This window comes from Rhincodon typus, chromosome 13 (assembly GCF_021869965.1).
Source record: "Rhincodon typus isolate 14 chromosome 13, sRhiTyp1.1, whole genome shotgun sequence".
Lineage (NCBI taxonomy): Eukaryota > Metazoa > Chordata > Chondrichthyes > Orectolobiformes > Rhincodontidae > Rhincodon > Rhincodon typus.
In genome coordinates this window covers 63,224,765-63,250,966 of record NC_063344.1, presented here as the reverse complement: position 1 = coordinate 63,250,966, position 26,202 = coordinate 63,224,765, and the positions used below count along the sequence as shown (strand labels likewise).

Here is a 26,202-nt window from a genome sequence, read left to right as displayed (position 1 = left end):
GCCGGGACAGTGGGTCAGACACCGTCCTTTCACACTCTGGGACTGGCTGAGACAGTGGGTCGGACACTGTCCTTTCACACTCTAGGACTGGCTGAGACAGTGGGTCAGAGATCAAATAGAGGGTGGGAGTGTGTTATAACTACTAGTCTACAAACATCTTGTTATAAGCACAGCATTTCCTACCGCTCCAACCATAACATAATTTACATGAACAGCCAGATGAGAGAGGGCAACTGGATTTTTGATGAAAGTGCAAGAACGAAGAGTTGATACAGTCTTTAGGCAGTGCCCTTTTTGGGGGTGCACCAACCCAGGGTTTGTATACCCCTCTCCTCCTAGCTACCTATTCTCCCAATTTACCATCCACACTCCTTGCCCTCTCTCTAAGTTGGTCTACCTGCCCCCCACCCAATACCCACATCTTACCTTATTCCAGAAACCATGGCTCCCTTCCTCATGGGCCTGCTTACAATCCCATCATCATCCTCTACTGAGCTCCTGGTACTGTTGAAACTTCTTGAGCTGCTAGCCAATCGGATTAAGCAGCAGATTCCCAGGTGAAGGATGGAAGTCCAACTCTGCCCTTGTAACGCTGTGTGTCATTTACTACAGATGCATTTTCTCTCGACATTTCAGTCAAGCAAGGGCAAATTTCCAACCTCCCCTGACTTTGCAAAATGTATCCCAGTTCCTCTAACCCACAATCTCTCTTTGCTGGCCTCAATTGTTTACCGGTCTCTCAAGATCTCCAGTTTAAACCTTTCATCCTTATATTTTTATTCCTTCATGGCCTTCCACTGTCTATCTCTGTAATCTACGTGTGTCCTATAAACCAATAAGAACAGTGCATTTCTCCATCTTCAATGGAGTCCCCATTTGTACCTCATTATTTGCCATCATGTTTTTGGTTGCTTTAATTCCATGGTCTGGAATTTCTCCCTTCTGCCTTTTCCACATTCCCTCTCTCTGTAAAACCTTCCTGAAATCTGACCTCTGTGGTCAAGCTTTCAGTCACCTCATTCAGTCTCTTCCTTTTACTTCACATCCATTATTTTTCGGTCATTATACCGCAGTGAAGTAATTTGGGTTGTTTTCCTATGTTACAGAATAAATGCAACCTTGCTCTTTCTCCTTCAACATAATTCCTCTCACGCACTGTCTTCCAAGGCTAAAGGTCATCAGTTTGTGAAATGGGAAAGATACTGCCCTTGTGCAGCCCATTACAATGTACTGATGCAGGGTGTTCCAGTCATATTTACCAGGTGGTTCACAGGTGTAGAGTCCTTCCATCGCTGTGGTGTACCCTTCACCCAGTAATTGGTTAAAACTTGCAGTGGGCACTTCAATCAGACACTGAGTCGCATCCGAAAACAAGAGACCCTTGCCATGAAACTTGGTCGAATCAAACATTGCAAACTGGTCCTCCTCAGATCCACCTCGGCCATATTTGAGCTGCATTGAGAAACCACTGATTACTGATGGAACAAATATAATTGCTTGGTCTGCACATGAATTATCTTCTACTGTCAGGATGAGGGGAGACACTGAAAGGCACGAATTTCTTACATAATTAATTAACCTAGAGCAGGAGCCAGCAAATATTTCAGCCCAATGGCACACCTGGGCATGGAGATTACATAAGGAGAATAAATCTTGTGTCATATCTTAAAGAAGGTGTTCATCTGTTATTTCTTCCACACCTGTTGGAAAACACATTCCCAATTTTTCTCAAGGCACAAAGCATACACCACTGTCGCTCCCTGTTAAATTCATCAGTCTCATTCAACAAATCTAATCCTTAGTTACACTTCTGACAGGATCAGCAGATGGATTTTCAATTCTACTTTTGCTAACCGCATGAACAATTAATCACTGAGAAATTCAAGTCTCAATTGAGAGTTGCCAAAGCTCTAGGCCTGACATGGCCTCAATGTGGTCTCCCAGTCTTGAGGCGATACCAGAACAATCTCACAGCCTCACGAACCTCAAGGTGAAGTTTGTCACAGTATGGAGCCAAGGCCTGGTGCGGACTGGAGTCTAGGTGCCAGTGAGGTCTGGTTGGAAGACTCAGTCAGAGATAGTAAGAACTGCCGATGCTGGAGTCTGAGATAACAAGGTGTGGAGCTGGATGAACACAGCAGGCCAGGCAGCATCAGAGGAGCAGGAAAGCTGATGTTTCGGGTCAGAAAAAGGGTCCAGACCCGAAATGTCAACTTTCCTGGTCCTCTGATGCCCCCTGGCCTGCTGTGTTCCTCCGGCTCCACACCTAGTTACCCCTGGTTGGAAGACTGCTGTTCTGAACTTTCATTTTTGAAACGTTGGACATTTTATTTCTCTACTTGTTAAGATTTTGTAACTGAAGACGCTGTACATAGCTGCGTTTACACCTAAGATGGCACTATAAGTGGTGACATATAACCTTTTCACTGTACTTATTTGAGTACGTGACAATAAAGCTTCAAGTCAATTCAATTAATTAACACAAGGACCAGAATAGCATTTAATGTCTTGATCTAATCAAATGGTTGAAATTAGAGGCTGTAAAAATCTATTTAGTTAATACTGAGAAGAGTTTTTAATCATTTAATCTTTGGAAAATACTGGTCAAAGTTTCATAATGCTACAGTATTTATCAACAGACCTTCAACAATGTCACTTTAAGTGTAGTTTTTCAGGTTAACTGGAATTTAATATATTCATGATATTTATGGAATACTAAGAAAATGGTTGCACAATAAGTTGAAGCTTTACAAAAAAAAATCACAATTTCTGCCCAGTACACCAATTTTTCCATTGTCGCCAAATAAGTTTTGATCATTGAAGTTCAACATGCTGCTGGTAAATAAAACTTTGCCCTCCCCAAGTAAATTCTAATGTGGCTAGATTATTAAAACATTGCTAGAAAGAGACATAAAGTCAAAGCTTTTTGCCTCACACTCATCAAGATTGGAATAGAAAGAACCCAATTTAGGAAAGGGAACACCAATTTCTACAGCATTAGAACAAGGTGCTGATTGCTTAAACAATGATGGACATTGTGATACTATCAGACCAGTTAACTTTCAATGTCTTAGTGAGCTCAAAAAAGGTTGTGCCAGGCAGGTAGATTCTGATTGGTCAGGGTGTTGCCATGGAAATGCAGCAGGTTTGGCAGTCTTCAAAGACAAAGGTGCAACGTATGGCCAAATTCTTTATCCCACGCAGAAAAGGGTCCTGTGCATATATATATAGTTTGTAACACAGGCAAATAAATCACACAGTAAGCCCAACTGATATTCTTAAATTAGATTCCAGTCTAATCCTTAGCATAGTGGGGACTATTTAGTTAATGCTATTCAATATTAGAATCACATTTAATATGTTGGACACTATGTTCTGGGCTTAACAGGCATGGTACCAAACCTGGTACCATATCTGTGTGGTAGGCAAAATGTCTTTGCTTAGGCTGATGGCTGCATCCTGGATAAAATTACTCAACTGTTTACTGCAAAATAACAGTGTGAGTTGTCTAGCTTCACCTGTTTTTCAAACATTTTGCGACACTTTTCCCTTCCAGGGTAGTCTGATTTAAACCAGGCATCTTTCATGTTTGGTCCACCACACAAATACTACAGGAGGAGATGATAAACATTTTACTGAGCTTCAGAACATTGAAGGAGAAGTTGTCTGTCTTTGAGCTGTGAGGATTTATCGAAGATGTTGAACGATGACTCAATTCCAAGAAGGGGCTCTTACATTTCCCAAGAAATGTCCACACCCGATTGCCAAACCTATGTGAAATTCCTCCCTGGAGCTGTTCATCCCTGTCAGAGGCCATGTTAAAATTCCCACCGTCCACTCCTGTCCAATGAGATACACTACTCCCACATTGATGCCTGGGTTTTAATCATTCCTCAGCAATACACTCTCTCTCAAAATTTTCAAACATGTCTCTTTCTGAAGCTAGATAATAACTATTAATGACCAGAGTGTCACATTTAAATAAACCACACTGAAATAGTCAAGGTAAGTTTGGTTTTTGTTCTCCACTATGTGGGGAATAGGCCAGGTCTGGTACAGCATAGATTAAATTCAGTTGATGCTCGCATACACTGTCTCAAACATTCCCGGGGGTGGTACAGCATTGTTTAGATACCTCTTCATTGTCCAAACGCTCCCATGGCGGACACAACTTGAGGCAGATACTGAGCAAAATTTGTTCCCAATCATACACTATTCTGAAATGTTTGCAATGAGGTTAGCTTAAACCCGATGATTGACTCTGATTACAATCAAACACTAAACACAATGTGTACAGGCAAGCCCCAAACATTTAGCAAAACCCACATACTCACTTGCTGGTCCTTTAAAAACTGCAGGACTTGACGCCTTGACTCAGCACGGGATGCAACTGCTCGAGCTGGTACTTGAGCCAAGTGGCACGTCTTATAATCTGTTACTGGAGCCTGAGTGCCATTTAAGCACAGCAGCTTAAAATCACTGGACCTGAGACCCGTAGCCCACTCCTCTTGTGAATTACCTTCAAGGTGAAACATTGATTGGTTTAGAATATACAGAGTAGCGGTACACAGATTCAAAACCTTATCTGCAGCGCAACTGACCTCAAAATAATCCAATTCTCCTATCACATCACATTACACTTTGATTCTCTTCTTCCCATCACATGAAATAGAACTACCGAGGCAAGTAGTCCCAAATTTCTTTGCTAATACTCCAACAGGAAAGCCTCAGAATGGTGAAAAATAAAATAATTAACATTTCCAAGATACCTTTGTGAATAAATTAATACAGGAGTGAGCGTGAAGCTGCATAAACTCTTGTACTAGGTCAGAAAGTAGTCCTGGATTAGACTTCGTGGAGGTGAAATTTGTCTTGGGTAGTAAAATGGGACAGGCGATAGTGAATTACTCACTTTGTTTTATGCTGTGCCGACTCTCCGTTCCCAGTAATTTGGCAAAGGTGAAGCTTTTCCTCCATGTCTGTTGATTGCCTCATTAATTTTATCAGATCCATTCCTCTGATCTCAGTTCTGTTCTTAATCTTAACTCTATTCTGTAATACTGCACTAAAGCATCCAACAAAAGTTTCTATTCAAATGTTTGCAGTCAGATCTGAAACCTCATGTTCGGCCTGAGAGACAGAGTGCTACTGTTGAGGAAATGTTGTTGTTTATTGATCTTTAGGGCTTCTTATTCACTTACTTATTCACACATATTTTTCCTATAGATTTTCTTAAATGTGTCACTGTTATTCTCAAAAAACTTCTGTATCATTAAGATTTGTCCTTCAGAATACAATTCTCTAAGGGCCTGAATAAAGTGTGTTGGGACTACATGTGCATGGATCAATAAAAATGACAGGGCAAGTTGAGAAAGGCACAAAGCATTTGAACTTTGTAAATAAAGGTACAGAGTACAAAAACAAGAATATTATAATGAATTTTTAGTTCAGTCTTAACTGAGAATTCTGAGCATTACATTTTAGAAGGGATATTAAGACTTTAGGGACATAGCAGAAAATATTCATAAAAATGTTTTTGATTTGATTTATTATTGTTACATGTACCTAGGTACAGTGAAAAGTTTTGTTCTGCGTGCAATACAGGCAGATCTTTCCATACAAAGTACATAAGGGTAATAGAACAGAATGAAGAATACCATGTTATGGTTGGAGATAGGGCGCACAAACAACGAGATTAACATTAAATTTATAATTTGAAAAGTCCATTCCAAAGTCTAATAACAGTGGGGAAGGAGCTTTTCTTGTATCTGTTGGTCTGTGTGTTTAAGCTTTCGATGAATCCAGCAGTGAGGAACTTTGATCATGTGGGTAGACTCGAGAAGCTGGGTCCTTCTCCTCAGTGAAGACAAGGGTTGCAAAATGATGAGGAGTGCAGATAAAGCCACTGAGTGCCTGAGAATGAGGCACCTTCCCTAATATGGGGCCGTAGGAATATCTGACAGGGTTTGTTGGGCAGCCTTCAGGAACTTTAAAGTTTTTGAGAAGATTTGTAACTCGGGTTGTGGATGAGGGTGTAGACTTGCTCACCGAGCTGGTGGGTTTGATTGCAAACGTTTTGTCACCCAGCTAGGTAACACTGTCAGTGTGCCTCCGGTGAAGCATTGGTGTTCTGTCCACCTTGTTATTTATATGCTTCCATTTGCTGCGGTGGTTGGTATCACTTCCAGTTTTATGTCTCAGTGGTTTGTATATTGGGTCCAGTTCAACGTGTTTGTTGATGGAGTTCGGTTGGAAGGCCAGGCCTCCAGGAATTCCCTGGCATGTCTTTTTTGGCTTGTAGTATTATGGATGTGTTGTCCCAGTCAAAATCATGTCCTTCTTTGTCCGTGTGCATTGAGACCAGTGAGAATTGGTTGTGTCTCTTGGTGGCTAGTTGGTGTTCGTATATCCTTACTGTCTGTCTGACTTATGTAATGTTTTTCACAGCCCTTGCATGGTATTTTGTATATTACATTAGTTTTATTGGTTGTGGTTATGGGATCCTTTATATTTGTCAGTAGCTGTTACAGAGTGGTTGTTGGTTTGTGGGCTACCCTTATATCTAGGTGTCTGAGTAGTCTTGTGGTCATCTCTGATATGTCCCTGATGTGCAGTAGGGTGACTAGTGTGTCTGGCCTTGTTGTGTCTTCTTGTTGTGGTCTGTCGCGGAAGTAATGGTGGATTGTTTAAAAACTCCATATAAATGCTTTTGTTCTGCTTTGCACAATTCTGGATTGCTGCAGTGTGTTATGGCTCATTTGGATAATGTCCTGATGCAGCTCTGTTTATGGGTTTTTGGATGGTTGCTGGAGTAATTAAGTATCTAGTCCGTGTGTGTGGTCTTTCTGTATATGCTGGTCTGGAGTTCCCTGTTGTTCTTACGTTCTGTCATTATGTCTAGAAAGGGTAGTCGATTGTTGTTCTCTTCTTTTGTGAATTTTTATTCGGATGAGGATGTTGATTATGTGCCAGTGGGTTTCTTCTACTCTTGAACATTTGATAATCATGAAGATGTCATCTAAAAGTGGACCCAGAGTTTGGGTCAAATGGGCCACAACACTGCTGCAATCCAGAACAGCAGAAAAGAAGTTTTTAAAAGGAATGGATACCCAAAAAGCACAATCCTCCATTACCCCCACGACAGACCACAACACGAAGACACAACACGGCCAGACAAACTAGTCACCCTACCGTACATCAGGGACATATCAGAGATGACCACAAGATTACTCAGACCCCTAGGTATCAGGGTAGCCCACAAACCAATAACCACCCTGTGACAGCTATTGGCCTACGTAAAGGATCCCATATTCACAACCAATAAAACTAACATAATATACAAAATACCATGCAAGGACTGTGAGAAACATTGCATAGACCACACTGGAAGAAAACTGATAATAAGGATACACGAATACCAACTAGCCACCAAGAGACATGACCAATTCTCACTGGTCTCAATACACACAGACAAAGAAGGACATGAATTCGACTGGGACAACACATCCACAATAGCATGAGCCAAACAGAGACATGCCAGGGAATCCCTGGAGGCCTGGCATTCCAACCGGAACTCCGTCAACAAACACATTGAACTGGAGGCAATATACAAACCACTGAAAAACAAAGCCAGAAGTAATGGCAAACACCCCAGCAAATGGAAACATATAAATAACAAGCGGGACAGAACACCAACGCTTCACTGGAGGCACACTGACGATGGTACCTAGCAGGGTGATGAAACGTCTGCAACCAAACACACCGGCTCGGCGAGCATGTCTACAACCTCAGCCTTCATCAACCACAGGCCAGCTACAAGAAACCTGGAACCCCCACTAAATTCAGGTGGCCTCAGGGACAATTGGCTTTAAATGGTATTTATGAGATATTAGCATCTCACTGCCAGCAAGATTTCTGCGTCAAACCTTTCACAGCCTACATTAAACTTACAGATTGGGTGCTGATGCACCCACCCAACTGTTCTGGAGAGCATCTCCCATCATGCCTGCTCCAGTGGGCCATCCAATTTAGCCATTGAATTTTGTTGGGTAAAATTATTAAAGGATATCGAGACTGTGGAGGAGCCATGAGCTCATTGTAAAGCAGTGCAGACTCATGAGACTGAATGGCCTTCAACATCTTTTCAAGGGCAAGTGGGGACAGACAATAAATGCTGGCCAGCCAGTGATACCGACATCCCACAAATGAATAAAAAGAATTCTGATAGTCTAAAATGTAGGTCAAGTGGAGTTCAAGGGCCAATTAACCAAACAATGGTGGAACAGGTCTTATCCCAATACCGACTGTTCCAATTTCATCAAATAACTAACATGAATCAAACTGGACAACCGAATAGAAGATTCATTCATTAAATGATCAGATGGAATTATCTTGTATATGAAGCATTATAGGACCAGGAACTCACACATACCATCAGCGTTGTCAAAGACAGTTGTATCTTTGATGAAAGTAACATCCCCCTTCTCCACCAGGCACCTGAAAGAAATCCCAATCAGTACATTTTTTTTATTATGAATTTGGTTTGACTTTCATTCATGGCAGTCATGTTGTCATTGTGCCAAAGACTTAGTAAATCAGTGAAAAAGATTCAATCAAGGAACTATCAGAAACACAGATAGTAGGAACTGCAGATGCTGGAGAATCCGAGACAACAAGGTGCAGAGCTGGATGAACACAGCAGGCCAAGCAGCATCATAGGAGCAGAAAGGCTGACATTTCGGAAGGGTCTAGGCCCGAAACGTCAGCCTTTCTGCTCCTATGATACTATCAGAAACACAACTGTTTCGCAAATGTCATTTAGTAAAGGAAATGTGTTGACTTTACTTGGTCCAGCCTCTATATAACTCCAGCGCCATCTGAACCTGGTTTAGCCCAAGAAACCAATGATATCAAACTCAGACTGATGAGAAATGGAATTTGGCGGTGTGGCTTACGACTAAAGTATGAATATTCAAGAAAGCGCATTGTAAAGATTTGTTGAATGACAAGAGACCGCCTGCTGTGGTCAGTGCTGCAAATGAAGATTTGTCACGTGGAACAGCAGGACAGGTAGAAGCTAAAGCAGTTCTCGGATGCGAATTTGGAAGTCTTTTTCAAGGCAGAGGGAAGAGGTCGTATTTGCCTGAGGAGCGAGGAGGCCTCAAGATATACCCTTTGAGGGGACTGGGAGCAGGTGGGCACGGTGCTCAAACCAAGGGTCTTGTGCTACAGACCTGTCAGCAGAGCTAGAAGATGCTTAATGAGTAGATGGCACAGTGGCTCAGTGGTTAGCACTGCTGCCTAACAGCATCAGGGACTCCGGGTTCAATTTCATCCTTGGGTGACTGACTGTGTCGAGTTTGCACATTCTCCCCACGTCTGCATGGGTTTCCTCTGAGTGCTCTGGTTTTCTCCCACAGTTCGAAGATGTGCAGGTTAGGTGGATTGGTCATGTTAAATTTCCCATAGTGTCTAGGGATGTATAGGCTAGATGGATTAGCCATGGGCAATGCAGGGTTACAGGGGTAGCATGGGGGTATAGGATGATCTTTGGAGGGTCGGTGCAGACCCGATGGGCTGAATGGCCTGCTTCCACACTGTAGGGATTCCATGATGTCACACCCCTCCCAATCTCCCACATTGCTCAAAGCACTGCACTCCCATTGTCCACAATAGCATTCCCTGACATGGGACCTCATTGAGATGCTTGTAAACTGCTGCTAACCTCTCACTGTCTCTATGTACAGCTTGTGACTTAACCATGAGAGGGGAGCATCGACCTACCACAGGGGTACACAATCACTGACATTCCACCCTCTCCCTTGACACAGGATATTGACACAGTCCAGGTATGGGGATAGATTGAAGAACCTGCGACTGTTCTCATTGGAAAGAAGAAAGTTGAGAGGAGGTTTGGTACAGACTTTCAAAATCATGGCAGAGTAGATAAGGAGAGCTGTTCCTGCTCAGAAAAGTAAAAAGAACAAGAGGGTACAGATTTTAAAGTAATGGGCAAATGAAGCAAGGGTGATGTGAAAGGTTACTTTTTAACTCAGCAAGTCAGTTAGCTCAGTTGGCTGCCTGGTTAGTTTATCATGTAGAGTGATGCTGAAAGTGTGGGTTCAATTCCTGCACCAGGACTCTCCTTCTCAACCTTCCCCCTCGCCTGAGGTGTGATGACCTGCCGGTTAAGCCATCAGCAGTGGTCCCTTTCTCCAATGGGAAAGCAGCCCTATGGTCCAGTTAGGTAACTTTAACTTTTAGTTAGCGTATGGAATGCCCTGCCTGGAAAAGTGGTGGAGGCAGGTTTAAGTGAGACATTCAAGAGAATAACTGCCTAATACAGTTATTTGGAAAGAAATGGTGTGCAGGGATATGGGGAAAAGGCAGGAGATTGACACTACACAATAGAACCAGTGCAGGCATGATGGACTGAACGGTCTCCATTTACACTGTAACAATTGTATGATTCAACACAGGAGACCAATGTAGAATTGGAGGAGGTATAGAATCAATCATAGAATCCTTGCATTATAGAAGCAGGCCATTCAGCCACTGAACCCACACTGACCCTCTGAAGGGCATCCCAACCAGACCCATTCCCCTATCCCCATAACCCTGCATTTCCCATGGCTAACCCACCTAGCTTGTACATCTCTGGGCACTACAGACAATTTAGCATGGCCAATCCACCTAACTTGCATACCTTTGGACTGTTGAAGGAAACTGGAGCACCTGGAGGAAACCCACGCAGACACGAGGAGAATATGCAAACTCCACACGGACAGTCACCGAAGGCTGGAACCGAACCCAGATCCATGGCACTGTGAGGCAGCAGTGCTAACCACTGAACCACAGCGCTGCCCCACACCTTCATCTCCACAACCTGTCAAGTTCGATGGGCCTCCACATTTACAGAGGATGTCAGACATCCAAGTATTAGAACTCCCAGTGTGACTACATCTCATCTCTGTGGGAGGTTGTAGAATGGCCTCCAGACAATCGAGATGCAGCTCTCCCAGTCTCTGAGTTCCAAATGGAAATAAAAAGTAGGGCAAATGTAAGGTGGCCTGATGATTCCCAATCACCTGCTGGAATTTGTTACTCAGAGAGCTAAGAAACAAGCCGAGTACCTGAAAGCACCATTGAAGCCCCAGTAAATTTCATTGTCGCTGAAGGCACACTTGTCTTTTCCAGGAGGGGTTGAATTCTCATCACCAGCGCACAAAGAGCACAGTTTGGAGTCTGGATCTGCCCCTGCAGCACAGCTTTCACTGAAAAATGTTGCTTTTTGGCAAAAGAAAACAGAAGTCTTTCAGTGATAACAAGATAACAGTGATAACAGTGATAACAACCCTTCAGAAGGGTCTAGGCCCGAAACGTCAACTTTCCTGCTCCTCTGGTGCTGCTTGGCCTGCTGTGTTCATCCAGCTCTACACCTTGTTATCTCAGATTCTCCAGCATCTGCAGTCCCTACTATCTCAGGAGTCTTTCAGTCGTTAGCAGCAACAACAGGAATTCAACGCAGTCACCATTGGAGACAGAAGGGCCTGCTATTTAGAGCAGGAATGTTCTGCATCACTTCCACAGCACAGCAGGAGTACACTTCAAGGCTGGGCCAGCTCTTTCAGAATGGAAAGTCAGGTCTGCACTGAGCTTAAGGGAGCAGAGAGACAATGAATTGTGGAAGTGGGGGGAGGAGAGGTTAAGGAGATGAAAGAGGGGGTGAACATAAAATTCTGAGACCTTGGAGGAAGATGTTGGGTGAAAAGAGAAGGCTCCAAGGGAGGGTGATTGACAAGCTGGTGACAGGCAAGAGGGTTGGGGGATGGTTAAGGCAAAAGGTAAGATCTTGAGGACTAGATTGAAAGGACATTGCCAATGGCCTCTTTGCTTAAATGGGCACAGGATCAGTATCGCTATTTTTAACATCTATCCAGTATCCAAATAACTTACAGACTCCAAGTATATTTTCCTACAGTGTAATGGGAAGTAGCAAAGAAAATGAGCTCACATGCAGTTTGACCTATTGAAGAAGCAGATCAGAGCACCGGTGACAGCTTGGCTAAGACAGTGAGTTTCTGACAGAGGTCCCATCACAGAAATCAACAGTGAGAGGCAACATAAAGGCATCACATCTGATAGAAACCCTACAGAGTGAAGCAGGCCATTCAGAACATTGAGTCCATACCGAGCCACCAAAGAGTAGCCCAACCAGACCTATGCCCCTCCCCTATCTCCGTAGGCCTGCCTATCCCATGGCTAATCCACTTAACCTGCACATTCCTGGACACTATGGACAATTTAGCATGATCAATCCACCTAATCTTTGAACTGTGGAGGGTAACCGAGCACCCAGAGGAAGCCCATGGAGGCAGGGGGAAAACATGTAAACTCCACACGGGGAAAACATGTAAACAGTCACCCAAGACTGGAATCAAACCTGGGTCCCCGGTGCTGTCAGGCAGCAGGGCTAACTATGCCCCATCTCTCTGTGTGATTTGTCTGGCTATAGGACAGGAAAGCATGTCTGGGAAAACAAGAGTGCTCTGCTACACTATCTGGTGGCCAGTAGACCTTTCACCAACCACAGTCTTCATAACACAGGTAAAGGGATAGCAACGAAGTTCTGTCTGACAATGCCTTCTCCAAAGGAAGTTTGACCAAAGTCAATGTTATCCAAACACTCACACTTTCAGTAAGCATCTACTTACAGTTGTAAAGGCTGCAGTTTTTGATTTTGTCCTGGGCAATCAACCACCCCATTGGAATATTCCAACCAGTTCGGTTAAGAGCTGTGTAGCATGATTTCTTGCCTTTCAGGGTGTCCCAGGTCAAAGTTTGATCCTTCACAACAGCCACTATATATACAACTAGGGCGAAACATGGCAACAGTCAGCAATGTATGCATGATCTTTAAGGTAAGTTGTAAAGCAGAACAAGTCAAGACCGAATGGGTTAAATCATTGCCAGGCCACATCGTCAAGACCTGTCGTTCCTTTAGAATTGAAGATGAAGGGATTATCTAATTGAAATGTTTACGATAGGATCGATAGGGAGAACTAATTGCAGATGGTGTGGGAATCCCAAACAAGGGGTCACAACCTTATATTTAGATCTGGGCCACTGGATGTGACATCAGAATCTTCAGAACTTCACACAAGGGATCATGGAATCCTCCCCTGGAAAACTATCATTCAGAAGTCCAAAACTAGATGGCATGGAGTTAAGATGAGAGAGTAAATTTTAAAAGGGACCTAAGGGACAACATTTTGATGGAGAGGGTGGTACATGTATGGAATGAACTACCAAAGGAAGTGATGGAGGCTGGTACAATTACAACACTTAAAAGGCGTCTGGATGGGTACATAAATAGGAAGTGGTTAGAGGGATATGGGCCAAATGCTGGCAAATGGTACTAGATTAGGGTAAAATATCTGGTGGGCATGGACAAGTTGGACCGAAGGGTCTGTTTTCTTGCTGTACACCTGTATGACTCTTTTGATTCTAGGGGTTTAAGCAAGTGTCAAAAATTAACTTGAAGAGATTTCTATTTAGCAAAGGTCTTCAGTGTTACAGAAGGGAACAGCTTTCCCCTGTCCAAGAACAATTTGTCTTTTTTTTATACTCCTATGTCAGCATGGACCATTTTGTTGTATAATTGCATTTCATGCATGAACTGCAGAAAACAAAAGTCGTTCTCATCATCAGTCCCTGATTGTCCTGTGAAGGTGAGCTGCCCTCCCTCCGTGATTATTTTTTAATATTGAATACAAAAACACATTCGAGCATTCAACTTAGTGGCAGAGTGTGGGACTTAACTTTCATGTTGAAGGACAATGCAATATAATAGGGAAAATAACTTCACAATACACTAGCCAATATTAACATCTTTTGATAATCATAGAATCCCTATAGTGTGAAAACAGGCCCTTCGGCCCAACAAGTCCACACCAATCCTCAGAGCATCCCACCCAGACCCCATCCCCCTAATCTACACATCCCTGGACACTACAGGGAATTTAGCATAGCCAATCCACCTAGCCTGCACATCTTTGGACTGTGGGAGGAAACCAGAGTACCCACAGGAAACCAATGCAGACACAGGGAGAATGTGCAAACTCCAAACAGACAGTCGCCCGAGGGTGGAATCAAACCCAGGTTCCTGGTGCTGTGAGGCAGCAGTGCTGACCACTGGGCCGCCATGCCACCCAGTTTTCTGTGTGACAGATGTATTCTCTGTGATAGAGGCAAAAACGTAGTTCAGATTAGATCATTGGTATTGCGTTCGGAATTCCTAGCAAGTGGGTGGAGTTAGATTAATCCAATTTTAAACACTGGTGTTATAGCATTTGACACATAAAGATCACTTGGCAAAAAACCTTAAGATTGAGTGCTTCATACTCCTTTATCAGACATAGAGTCAAAGAGTGAAAGAATAGTTGTAGCACAGAAGGAGGTCATTTTGCTGTTTTGTTTCTATGTCAATTCATTTGCTCCGAAATTCCCATCTCTTCTCCAAATTGTCTTGCAATATTTGTCTCCTCAGATCATTGAAAACCATAATCAAATCTCCTCCCACAACATTGCCATTCCAGAACCTAACCATTTGTTGTGCAGAAAGGTTTCTCCCTGTGTTGCCTTTGGCTCTTTTGCCAATCGCCTTAAATAAGTGTCCAATGCTTCTTCATTCTTCCATCAACAGGAACAAATTCTTTACATAGCGATTCATTCTCCATCCTCGTGTATAACTAGCTGCCTTTTCTCTTTGATGCAAGATGACACCTTGTTTGTATTGTTACTGAATGAATAATCCAGAGGCCTAGCTCTCTGCTTTGTTCTTTCTAATTCACAGGGATTATAGCATTCCCCTTTAAGGGCAAACATTTATGCCTTTTTTACCCTATTTGTTCTCTGAATTTGGGCACCGTGGGCTGGGCCAGAGTTCCTTATCCATCAATAATTGCTGTTGAGAAGTGCAGATTTCTTGAACACTGGTTTGCTGGGCCTTTTCAGAGCAGCAGTTCAGACAATTACAGGATACGGAGAGAGGTGATTGATTAAGAATCAACCACATTTCTGTAGGTCTGATGCCACCAGGCCAGTAATTAATTGATGAGTTTTCATGAAGATCTGGTTATTTCATGGTTACAATTAATGAGTCTAGATACATTTAACTGCTGGATTTAATAATGCCCAGCTGACCTGGTAGCAGTTAAACTCACGTTTCTGCATCGTTGGTGCAGGTGTCTGGATCACTGGTCCACAAGACCACTGGAAATCTGAACTGATCTGTTTCCCTTTTACAGCAGCTGGTACTCATCGGAAACCAAGAATCCCCAAGGGAAGAGACACAAAAACGTCCAGAGGGACAACTTTTTCATCAGAGAGTGGTGAGAGTCTGTGGCAGCGAGTACAATTTTGTCATTTAAGAAATGTTCGGACAGGTATGTGCATGGGATGGGTATGGAGGGATATGGATCAAGGGCAGGCAAATGGGACCAGATTAATTGTGAAAACTGGACAGCATGGGCAAGTTGAGGCAAAGGGCCTGTTTCCATGCTGTAAACCTCTATGACTCTAAGTATTTGCACTTCTGTAAGTCACTGTGGTGGGCAGTGAACAGTCAGCCCTGTGATCAGTGTGATACAGGAATATCGTATCAATATTGTGTAACTGTTAAACCACAGAGTCTCCTCATCCATAATGACACTGGACTAGAGGGACAGCTCCAAATGTACAGAACTGGAAGACCATCCTTCAAAGGCAGCCCCAGTCCCAGTGAGGAGATAAAGCCCAGTCCCAGCATGGAGACAAATTCAACAATGGTGACTGCAAGTTTAGGAACATCATTGCAATTTTTTTTCGATACGTTCATGGGATGAGGGCATCACTATCTAGGCCAAAATTTATTACTCATCCCTAATTGCCCAGGGAGAAGTTCAGAGTCAACCACATTGATGTGTGGTTTGGAGTCACACGTAGGCCAGACCAGGTAAGAATGGCAGTTTCTTTCTCTAAAGGACATTAGTGGACCAGATGGGTTTTTCACAAAATTAACAATGGATTTATGGTCATTGCTGGACACCGAATTCTGGATGTTTATTGATGTCAAATTCTACCATCTGCCAGGGCAGAATTTGAACCTGGGTCCCCAGAACGTTACCTGGGTCTCTGGATTAACTGGTCCAGCAATAATACCACTAGGCCGTTGCCTCCCCTATAGAAATACTTATCACAATAATATAATTTCTGAAACTCACAAGGCTCTGTGTGTGCTGCTGGGTCCCTGCAGGGTTCAAGATAGTCTGTAGATAAAAAAAACAGAAATACAAGGAAGATTAATTCTTGCTCAGTTACTTGCTTCACCTGAGTGCAGCTGTTCAGCAGGGCTGACAGATATTGCAGCCTGAAAGGTTCCTGCAGGGTAAAACCCAAGGCAAAGGTGCTGCTGATAGCCCCTGCCAGACAGTGTATATGGTGGAGACATAATCACACCCTTTATGAATGGAGTTTCAGCCATAGCCAGTGCTCCTGAATCAAGTACATGTAGGAGTCTCACTGGGTGGCACTATCCGTGGTGTAGCTATACATCCCTCCAGGGCTACTGCTCTTATTCCAAGTAACAAAGTAACTGTGCCCTCCCCCAAACGCCAGGAGACAGGTGGGGGGGCAGCTTTTGAGAAAACCGTGTACAAGCGGCTGGTATTTTACACAAACAACAGCCTCAAAAAAAAGATTGGAACCTCTCCCTTTGAACTTATACCTGCTTCCAGAGTGGCACCAAGGCAAGACAGGATCCCATTTCATATGGCTGGTGGGGAGACTCAGTCTAGGTGAGGATAAGGACCACTACGTGTGGGGGAAATGCCACCAGCACATTGGCTGATTGTGGAGGGCTCTGGGGAATGGAGTGGAACAGTTGTCCGATCAGTTACAGACACATTATCAGATCAGTCAATGGTGGGAAATTGAGATTGTTAATGTCTGTGAACACAGAGAGAGGAAGGTAATTCTGAGAGTCAGTGCAGGGACATACCTACCTTTGTTATAATATTCAGTCATGACTGGGACCAGACCACACTTTTCTGCAGCAAGCATTCTTGCACTGTGCAGAACAACAGCATCAGCTTCAGCCAACTACAAAACAAAAGACTCTGTTAGTGACAGAGACAACAAGGTGCAGGGCTGGATGAACACAGCAGGTGTTCATCCAGCCCTGCACCTTGTTGTCTCGGATTCTCCAGCATCTGCAGTTCCTACTATCTCTGACTCTGTTAGTGAGCTGACTTCCTCAGACTAGATGCCTGCTTCTTTCAGTGAGTTTGTTACATGTTCATGAACTTGTCATTGGCCCCTCCTTAGTTGGAAATATAGTTTCAACTCACTTCTGTGTCTCTCTGATGCTCTTCTACCCCTGGTTACAACTGAGGGCATGTTCCTTTTATTGTCTCTCCTTTCTTCCCAATACTTTCATGGTGATCACGTGTTTAACCCATCAGTTGTTGTAAGGAGGAGGCGATGGCCTAGTGTATTATCACGGGACTGTTAATCCAGTGCCCCAAGCTAATGTTCTGGGGACCCGGATTCAAATCCTGCCACAGCAGATGGTTGAATTTGAATTCAATAAAATATCTGGAGTTCAGAATCTAATGATGACTATGAATCCATTGCTTATTGTTAGAAAAGCCAATCTGGTTGACTAATGTCCTTTAAGGAAGGAAGCTGACAACATTACCTGGTCTGGCCTCTATGTGATTCCACAGCAAAGTAATTGACTCTGAACTGCCCTCTGGGCAATTAGGGATAGAACATAGAACATCGAACATAGAACATTACAGCGCAGTACAGGCCCTTCGGCCCTCGATGTTGTGTCGACCTGTGAAACCAATCTGAAGCCCATCTAACCTAAACTGTTCCATTATCATCCATATGTTTATCCAATGACCATTTAAATGCCCTTAAAGTTGGTGAGTCTACTACTTTTGCAGGCAGGGCATTCCACGCCCTTACTATTCTCTGAGTAAAGAACCTACCTCTGACATCTGTCCTATATCTATCACTCCTCAATTTAAAGCTATGTCCCCTCATGCTAGCCATCACCATCTGAGGAAAAAGGCTCCCCCTGTCCACCCTATCTAATCCTCTGATCATCTTGTATGTCTCTATTAAGTCACCTCTTAACCTTCTCTCTAACGAAGACAGCCTCAAGTCCCTCAGCTTTTCCTCATAAGACCTTCCCTCCATACCAGGCAACATCCTGGTAAATCTCTTCTGCACCCTTTTGTACAGCTGCAACATGACCTCATGGCTCCGAAACTCAATCCCTCTACCAATAAAACCTAACATACCGTACGCCTTCTTAACAACCCTATCAACCTGGGTGGCAACTTTCAGTGATATATGCACATGGACGCCGAGATCTCTCTGCTCATCCACACTACCAAGAATCTTACCATTAGCCCAGTACTCTGTAGTCCTGTTACTCCTTCCAAAGTGAATCACCTCACACTTTTCCGCATTAAACTCTATTTGCCACCTCTCAGCCCAGCTCTGCAGCTTATCTATGTCCCTCTGTAACCTGCAACATCCTTCCGCACTATCCACAACTCCACCGACTTTGGTGTCATCCGCTAATTTATTAACCCATCCTTCTACTCCCTCATCCAGGTCATTTATAAAAATGACAAACAACAGTGGCCCCAAAACAGATCCTTGAGGTACACCACTAGTAACTGAACTCCAGGATGAACATTTCCCATCAACCACCACCCTCTGTCTTCTTACAACTAGCCAATTTCTGATCCAAACCACTAAATCACCCTCAATCCCATGCCTCCGTATTTTCTGCAATAGCCTACCATGGGGAACCTTATCAAACACTTTACTGAAATCCATAAATGGGCAATAAATGCTGCCTGGCTAGCGACTCTATCATCCCTTTAATGAATAAAACAAAAGTTCCATCTGTACTGCTGTGTCTCAGCCCACTCTTTCTCTTCCTCGTGTTTGTGTGTGTGTGTGTGTGTGTGTGTGTGTGTGTGTAACTTGTGTGCACGCGAGCATATGAGTCTGTGAGTGTCTTTCCTTTTCCTTTGAGTTTGGTCCTCTCATATTCTTGTACTCTTTGTGCCCAGCTCTGGGCACAGACCTCTTTCCAGCCCAGCCAAGCGAAAGACCCAGATATATTTTCAAAACAGAAGGAGGGTACAAAACTACCACTTGTGTCAATTAAAGCAGCTTGTATTACCCGAGAAGCTTAGCGTATTTTCATAAAAATATCTTTATATACATACATATTCACTTAAGCAGTTTGGTTCTGTGCTGTAGCATACGAAGAAACAAAACAAACATTGAAGCTTGACTCTATCCAACAAATAAACATAAGGCATTTCTTACTTGTACAAGATTATATTTACATGCATTTGAGGCACCGGGAGGGTCCATTAACTGAATGAGCTCTGACAGCGGTCTTTCCCAATGCAGCTACCCCAAGCTTAAGTGGGTCCGTCAGCATGTAGCCCTGGACCTTGGAATATGCCAGTCTGCAACACTCAGTCGAGGTCAACCACTTGCTCTAGAAGACTAGCAAGTTTTGGGAAGACCAAAGAGTGTCCTTTACCAAGTTGATGGTCCTTTAGGCATAATCGATGTTTGTCCCAGCGTGTATCCCAGGGAACAGACCGTAAAGCACAGAGTCCCACATCACAGAGCTGCTCAGGATGAACCTCGACAAAAATATCTCTTAGTGTTGGGAGAACACGGATTGGATTCTGAGGACAAGGACAAAGAGTACCCATTCTCTTGGCTTTGGACATACTTATTTCTAGTCAAGGCTATAGAGAGGGCTAGGAGGATTGAGGAAATTCTTCAAGAAATTTTAAATTTGCCAATATCCTTCATCAATTTCTACATCCATACTTTAATTAGAAATAGACTCTTTAAAACTTATCATAAAAAGCTAAAGGTGTTCGAGGTATTAATGACAAGATACAGAATTCTATTAGTAATGTCACTCGGCTAGTACTTCAGATCTCTGCGTTAATGTTCTGGGGGCGTTGGTTCAGATCCCGCCATGGTAAATTTGAAATGAATAAAATTCTGAAGTAAAATCAAACTGAAAGTGACCACTGTCAATTATTCTCAAAATCTACCTGGTTCACAAAAGCCATTTAGGAAGGAAATCTGCCATCCTTAGCTGGTCCAGTGACCATGTTACTCTGGACCCATATCAATGTAGTTACCTGTGGGCAATTAATGTTGTCTTGGCCACATCCTATGAATGGTTTTTTTGAAAGAGCTTTTACAACCTCAGTTTGATTATTGTACAAATGATGTTTTTGGGAACTGTACAGAGCTACTGTTTTTAAATTTATGAAGCATTGTTTTGGGGTTAATGGGATTATGCTTTCTACTGTGTGTTTAAAAATCTTTGAATATATGTCATGAGGAGACAGTTTGGTTTATTCTATTTATCTTCATTTCTTTTGTTAATAAATCATGTTTTATTGTCCAGCTAAATTTGCTGCATTGTGTCCATTTGTTTTGGGAAAGACCACTTTGTTAAAACCAAACGACACCAAGCCAGCGGAGACTTAGAGACTGCTTTGTGGAGCACCTATGCTCGGTTCGTGACAACCGACAACACCTCCCAGTCGCGAACCACTTCAACTCCCCCTCCCACTCCTTGGACGACATGTCCATCCTGGGCCTCCTCCAGTGCCACAATGATGCCACCCGAAGGCTGGAGGAATAGCACCTCATATTCTGCTTGGGAAACCTGCAGCTCAATGGTCTCAATGTGGACTTCACAAGCTTCAAAATCTCCCCTCCCCCCAACCTCATCCCAAGACCAGCCCACCTCGTTCCCGCCTCCTTGACCTGTCCGTCTTCTCTCCCACCTACACGCCCCTCCCTCCCAACTGACCAACTCCCATCCCAACTCCCTACCTACACTCACCTTTACTGGCTTCATCCCCGCTCCTTAACCTGTCCGTCTTCTCTCCACTTATCTGCTCCTCTATCCACCCTCTATCATCGCCTCCCCCTCTCTCTATTTATTTCAGAGCTCCCTTCCCCTCCCCCATTTCTGAAGAAGGGTCTAGACCCGAAACGTCAGCTTTCCTGCTCCTCTGATGCTGCCTGGCCTGCTGTGTTCATCCAGCTCTACACCTTGTTATCTATGATCTGTAAAGCCAGGTTTCAGTCAGGGATCAGACTTATCCAATAATGCCATCAGCGAAGATCATAACACTTCAGAAATGATCTTGTAATGTTGGAATGAACAGAACACAGATTCACTGCGGATGCAGCTTGTATGAAAGAACCAAAATGCAAAGGAAAACTTTTTCTTTCATCAGAATAATAATACAATGAAATTATTATTCACAAGATGCAAGGAATGGACAAGGTAGATAAAAATTAAATATTTCCAATACTTGATGGGGACATAGCCCCATGAAAAAAGGCCATAGACACAAGATATCAGAGATTTAGGAGAGAAGGGAATATCAGAGATTCAGGAGACAGAAGGAGAAACCGCCTTACACAGGGAGTTGAGAGGCTGTAGAATGTTGTTCCAGTGTTTGTGGAGGCAGAAACCATGTGAATTGAGGAAGATAAGGTTGAATTGTTCGTGGATCGGAAAGGTAATAAAACAATTGAAGAACACAGTAGACATAAACAGGATTTAGACCATTTTCTGGATGAAATGTGAACTCTGGATCACTGCTATAACTTAAATACATCTTTACAGTGGTTTCAACATACTTCCTCTATTGGCATGAGGGTGTAATTACAGCAGTGCCAGCTTGAGAATTGTAGAAATGAGAACAGGATATTTGATTATTAAAAAGAATTAAATTTTATCTATAAAATTTTGAAATATATCTATAAACTCTGATCTATTTATCAACTGACATCTAACCCCCATTTCTCCCTCAGGTCTAGTTTGGCCTAGTTTTTGCCAATGGAAATTCAGCCAGTACTTTTAAAAATTGGTACAGGTCAGACAAAATGTTGATTTGCTTTATTGAACTAAAATATAGAAGGAATATCCAATCTTAGATGAGGTTATGCTATCTTTGCTATCACAACCCTTTATTTGTTGTGGAGAGAAGGGTCTAGGGCCGAAATGTCAGCCTTCCTGCTCCTCTGATGCTGCTTGGCCTGCTGTGTTCATCCAGCTCTACACCTTGTTACCCCTTTATTTATTGTGCCATCTTGAATGAACATTTCCTTCACATTTCATACAGAAACCTGAAAACTGCATTGAGACTTCAGAGTGTGTTAGGGTCAAAGTAACCTTGATACCAGTTCTGCCTATATTTACATTTGCCCAATTAATTCCAGCCCTTGCATTTCAAATATAATCCATCTTCCACAAGCATACCCAACATTCCAAATATACACCCACATTCCAAATATAAAATCCTAAAACAAATATACTGCTGGCATCAAAATACACACTCCACAAAATTGCCACACTCATTTCTACCTATCTTACATAGTCAATGTTGACAAAGCAATCAATTTATTCATGCGTTGCTGGAGAGGGTAGTGGAGTCGGCCTCATTAGGGGCATTTAAACGGCTATTGGATAGGCATATGGGTGATAGTATAAGGTAGGGATAGAGGTTAGATAAACCTTAGGCTTACGGTAAAAGTTCGGCACAACATCGCGGGCCAAAGGGCCTGTACTGTGCTGTACTGTTCTATGTTCTATGTATTGGTCCCCTGCTAAAACATGACATTTCCTCACGCCTCAGGGATAAGTTGAGCAAGTCATTACGCTTCACACTTTATATAGTGAACTTAGTAAATATGCTGTTGATATTTACTGTAACTTTCTGAATGCAGTCTTCCACGGAGTCAGCCTGGACACAGCTGACCGATGTCCAGTTGCTGCACTTAATCTGTTCTTTCTCGCTGGTGGTGCACCAACGTAACTTATCGCCAGCGGATGCAGTGGTTCCATCTGAGGAAGAGGATCACAATGACTTCTGTTCCAGCACTTCATTCTAATTCATTGTTAATAAATCAGATTTTCAACTCTCCCACCGCGCGGCATCTGACTATGAAATCAGGTGCCACAGCATTGGTGCTAGATCCATGACTGTCAGCCACCCATCTCCGTTGGTATTTTATCTGCTTAGGGAGGTATAAAGACAAGTAACATCAAAAAGGACAGCAAGAGCTTCTTTAAGTAGGGAGTGAAGCCAAAGTGAATACAGGTCCCCTAGAGAATGACGCTGGAGAAATAATAATGGGTAACCAGGAAATAACACAGGATTTGAATAGATACTTTGCATCAGTCTTCGCAGTGGAAGACACTAATAGCATTCCAAATTACTGAATATTCCAGGCAGAAAAAGAGAAGATAAATAAAATAAGAACAAGTACTAGGGAAACCAGTGGGGCTAAAGACCAATAAGTCCCTTGGGACTGATCCTAAGATATTAAAGGAAGTAGCTACATAGATAGAATCCTTGGATTCTGGAAAGTTCCAGAGCATTGGAAAACTGCCAATGTAACACAATTAATTAAAAGGGGAAGGAGTCAAGAAACAGGTAATTGTAGGCAAGATAACTTAACATCTGTTCTGGGTAAATTGCTGGTGTGTATTATAAAGGATGGAAAAGCAGAGCACTTGGAAACACATAACATGCTCAAGCAGAGTCAGGACAGTTTCATGAAAGGGAAATGTTCCTGAGAAATTTACCAGAATTCTTTGAGGAAGTAATACACAGGATAAATGAGGGCAAAGCTGTCAATATAATATGGTTGAACGGTCAGAAGGCATTTGATAAGATACCACACATTAGGTTACTTTATTTTATTCACTCATGGGATGTGGGCATCATTGGCTGGGCTGGCATTTGTTGCTTGTCGTAGCTGCCCTTGAGAAGGTGGTGGTGAGCTGCCTTCTTGAACTGCTGCAGTCTCTGCACTGTGGGTTGATTCACAATGCCCTCTTAGGGAGGGGATTCCAAGAGTTTGATCCAGTGACACTGAAGAAATGATGATATATTTTCAAGCCAGGATGGTGAGTCGCTTGGAGGGGTACTTGAAGGTGATGGTGTTCTCATGTATCTGCTGCCCTTGTCCTTCCATATGGAAATCATCATGGGATTGGAAGGTGCTGTCTAAGGATCTTTGGTGAATTTCTGCAGTGCATCTTGTAGCTAGTGCAGTCGGTTCAGATATAACGTGATAGTTCCGTTCTCATGCGATCTCGCATTATCAGTAAATCGCACAATAGCTGTGTCATTTAAACTAAGGGGGCCAGAATCGCATTATAGCCAATACAGGTAAGGAAAGTGCGCATTCTATAAGTAGCGGTCTAAATCCTTCAATCGCGTTAAAGCCAATTCGCATTGAAGTAACATGCATTACAGCAGAACCGACTGTACACACTGCTGCTACTGAGTGTCAGTGGTGGAGAGACTAGATGCCAATCAAGTGGGCTGCTCTGTCCTGGATGGTGTCAAACTTCTTGAATGTTATTGGAGTTGCACCCATCCAGGAAAATGGGGAGTATTCCATCACACTCTTGAATTGTGCCTTGCAGATGATAGACAGGCTTTGGGAGTCTGGAGGTGAGTTACTCGCCGCATTATTCCTATCCTCCAACCTGGTACTGTAACCACCGAATTTATACAGCTGGTCCAGATCATTTTCTGGTCAATGGTGACCCTCGGATGTTGATAGTCGAGGATTCAGCGATTGTAATGTTATTGAATGGCAAGGGGTGATTGTTAGATTGGAAATAACCATTATCTGGCATTTGTGTAGTGTGAATGTCATTTGCCACTTGTCAGAGTAAGCCTGGATAATTTCCAGGTCTTTTTGCATTTGCACATGGACTGCTTCAGTATCTGAGATGTCATGAATGGTGCTGAACATTGTTTAATTATTGGCAAACATCCCTATCTCTCTGACCTTATGATGGAGGGAAGGTCATTGTTGAAGCAGCTGAAGATGCGTGGGCCTGAGATACTCCTGCAGTGACAGCCTGGAACTAAGATGACTGACTTCCAACAATAACCATCTTCCTATGTGCCAGGTATGACTCCAACCAGCCCAGAGTTTACTCTTGTTTCGCTTTGACTCCAGTTTTGCTAGGGTTCCTTGACGCCGCATTTGATCACACTTGGCTTTGATGTCAAAGGCAGTCAATCTCACCTCACTTCTAGTTTTCAGACCTTTTTTGTCCATGTTTGAATCAAGGCTCCATTGAGGTCAGGACCTGAGTGATCCCAGCGGAACTCAAACTGGGTTAATAAAATAATAGCCCATGGTGCTGAAGGTAGTATAAAAGCATATAAGATCAGCCAACTGGTAAAAGACAGAGAGTCGGGATGAGGGGGACATTTTCAGGATGGAAACCTGTAACTGGTGTAAGTCAAAGGGATCAATGCAGGGACCACAATTATTTATGATATATATTAATGACTTGGATGAGAAAAGTGAATGTACTGTAGACAAGTTTTATAGATCATACAAAAATAGGGGGGAAGGCAAGTGCTGAAGATAACACAAAGAGTCTGCAGAGGGATATAGATAGATTGAGTGAGTGGGAAAAATTTGGCCGATTGTAATGTGGGGAAATGTGAGGTTATAGACTTTGACAGGAAGAGTAGAGGAGCTGAATATTATTTAAATGCAGAAAGACTGTGGAAAGCTATGGAACAGAGAGATTTGTGGGACCTCACCCACGAATCACAAAAAGCTAGCCTCTAAATTCATTGGGGAACCAGGAAGGCAAATGTCTTCCTTTGTTTCAAAGGGAATGAAGTATAAAAGCAGGGAGTTTTTTGCCAGAGCTATACAAGGCACTAGTCAGACCACAGCTATAATGCTTTAAAGAGTTTTGTGCCCCTTATCGAAGAAACAACATATTGGCAACAGAGCAGTCCAGAGGAGGTTTACTGGGCTGATATCAGGTATGTCTTATGAGGAGTGGTTGAGTAATTTGTGTCTGTGTTCATTGGAGTTTGGAAGAATGAGAAGTGACCTTATTGAAACATAAGATTCTTAGGGGACTTGACAGGGTAGATGCAGAGATGTTGTTTCCCCTTGTGGGAAGGTCTGGGGCCAGATGGTATAATCTTAGAGTAAGAGGACCCACATTTGAGACGGAATTAAAGAGGGATTTCTTCAACCAGAGGGTAGTGAATTTGAGGAATTATTTACTGCAGATGC

At 43.1% G+C, this 26,202-nt stretch overlaps 1 protein-coding gene across 1 annotated transcript in view; it reads right to left on the bottom strand.

Annotated features, from left to right (window-relative positions):
- The window catches only part of LOC109920736 (serotransferrin-B-like), a 76,506-nt gene that overhangs the window by 2,282 nt on the left and 48,022 nt on the right, over positions 1-26,202 (bottom strand). The window contains exons 20-27 of the mRNA XM_020520796.2: positions 22,839-22,975; positions 17,043-17,139; positions 16,263-16,307; positions 12,714-12,872; positions 11,133-11,286; positions 8,432-8,496; positions 4,335-4,519; positions 1,260-1,452 (exon numbers count right to left, since the gene is read on the bottom strand). Coding sequence (XP_020376385.2) covers positions 1,260-1,452; positions 4,335-4,519; positions 8,432-8,496; positions 11,133-11,286; positions 12,714-12,872; positions 16,263-16,307; positions 17,043-17,139; positions 22,839-22,975 — 1,035 coding nt within the window. The remainder of the gene's footprint in view (positions 1-1,259; positions 1,453-4,334; positions 4,520-8,431; positions 8,497-11,132; positions 11,287-12,713; positions 12,873-16,262; positions 16,308-17,042; positions 17,140-22,838; positions 22,976-26,202) is intronic.